The sequence below is a fragment of the Phalaenopsis equestris genome, unplaced genomic scaffold (genome assembly GCF_001263595.1).
Source record: "Phalaenopsis equestris unplaced genomic scaffold, ASM126359v1 Scaffold230606, whole genome shotgun sequence".
Taxonomy (NCBI): domain Eukaryota; kingdom Viridiplantae; phylum Streptophyta; class Magnoliopsida; order Asparagales; family Orchidaceae; genus Phalaenopsis; species Phalaenopsis equestris.
The window spans coordinates 1-1,222 of record NW_018248576.1 but is presented as its reverse complement, the minus strand read 5'-3'; the positions used below and the strand labels follow the sequence as shown (position 1 = coordinate 1,222).

Here is a 1,222-nt window from a genome sequence, read left to right as displayed (position 1 = left end):
AGGCATTATGACACAGCGAAGGAGTTGTCGGCTGAAATGATAATTTTCAACTTCGACGTTTTCACGGGCTCCACAATATGACAGAAACAATAATGTCTTCGTCCCAACGAAGTCTCACCCCTAACCTGCTCCCATTTTCTTAACCCTATATTTCCCAAATTTCAAGCGCGTGATCCCTCACAATTTCTCCATTGAAAACCCTTGTTCTCCCCCAATCCAATCAGACCTCCCGATCCCCACCTTCCCTTTCCACATGGCTCTCTCTCGCGCCCAACCCGACTCATCGGACGCCGCAATCCACTGCACTTTCGGCTCCCGATACGTCCGCACCGCTCTCCCCAGGTGATCATTTCGAATCAGTACCACCTAGGGTTTTAATTTCTCGTTGCTTGAAGGTCGGGTAGTGTTGATTTCTCGATTCGGATTCTAGGTTTCGGATGCCGGAGCAATCGATACCGAAAGAGGCGGCTTATCAGATCATTCATGATGAGTTGATGCTTGATGGGAATCCGAGATTGAATCTGGCGTCCTTCGTCACGACGTGGATGGAGCCGGAGTGCGACAAGCTCATCATGGCTTCCATCAACAAGAACTATGTGGACATGGATGAGTACCCAGTTACCACTGAGCTCCAGGTGATTCATTTATTAGTTTCCATCTTACCTAATCGCTATATCGATTCATGGATTTTATTTAGGTTTTGAGAAGCAATCGTGAGAAATTAATGTAAGATTACGGAGATTATTTAGTTAAAATCATAAATTTAAGCCATGGATTTTATATGTAAAGAAGATTGTAAGATAATCGAGAGCAGGTGCAGAAAAAAAATGAGTTTGATTAATTTATTAAGTTTGAATTTAAGGTTTTTGGTCTATTAATTTAGGGTCTGTTTGGGGCAGCTGCAGTTTATCCAGTTTCTGCTGATAAGCAGCTTATCCATATAATCTGCTGATGATCAGCTGATCCGGATAAGCTGTCTGACTGTTTGGTTGGCGCTTATGGAAAACAACTGATTCTGAAAAATTGATCATTCTGCCTCTGTTCTGAATAAGCAGTTTAGCTGTTTGGTTAGTGGGTTTTGTAAACACCGGCCATAACTGAGATATTGATGAATTAAAATTTAAGGAGTGGGGTGGCAAAATAATATAATTAAGAGGTATTGGGGATTTAAATTTAAATTTTTTATGTTCTAAATTTTAAATAAATAATTTATTAATATTAA

General features: G+C 40.6%; 1 protein-coding gene across 1 annotated transcript; it reads left to right on the top strand.

Annotated features, from left to right (window-relative positions):
* The first annotated feature begins 7 nt into the window (after window positions 1–7).
* On the top strand, window positions 8–841 carry LOC110038090 (glutamate decarboxylase 1-like). The gene is made up of 2 exons (XM_020742855.1): window positions 8–342; window positions 431–841. Exons 1-2 carry the CDS (start codon window positions 254–256, stop codon window positions 702–704), a joined length of 363 nt encoding a protein of 120 aa, XP_020598514.1. The 5' UTR covers window positions 8–253; the 3' UTR covers window positions 705–841.
* Window positions 842–1,222: the final 381 nt, after the last annotated feature.

Excerpts from the sequence above, each read along its gene's own strand:
- LOC110038090 (XM_020742855.1), top strand. The coding sequence starts at position 254 with ATGGCTCTCTCTCGCGCCCAACCCGACTCATCGGACGCCGCAATCCAC. Across the intron at positions 343-430 it reads GTCCGCACCGCTCTCCCCAG|GTTTCGGATGCCGGAGCAAT; the intron begins GTGATCATTTCG and ends TTCGGATTCTAG.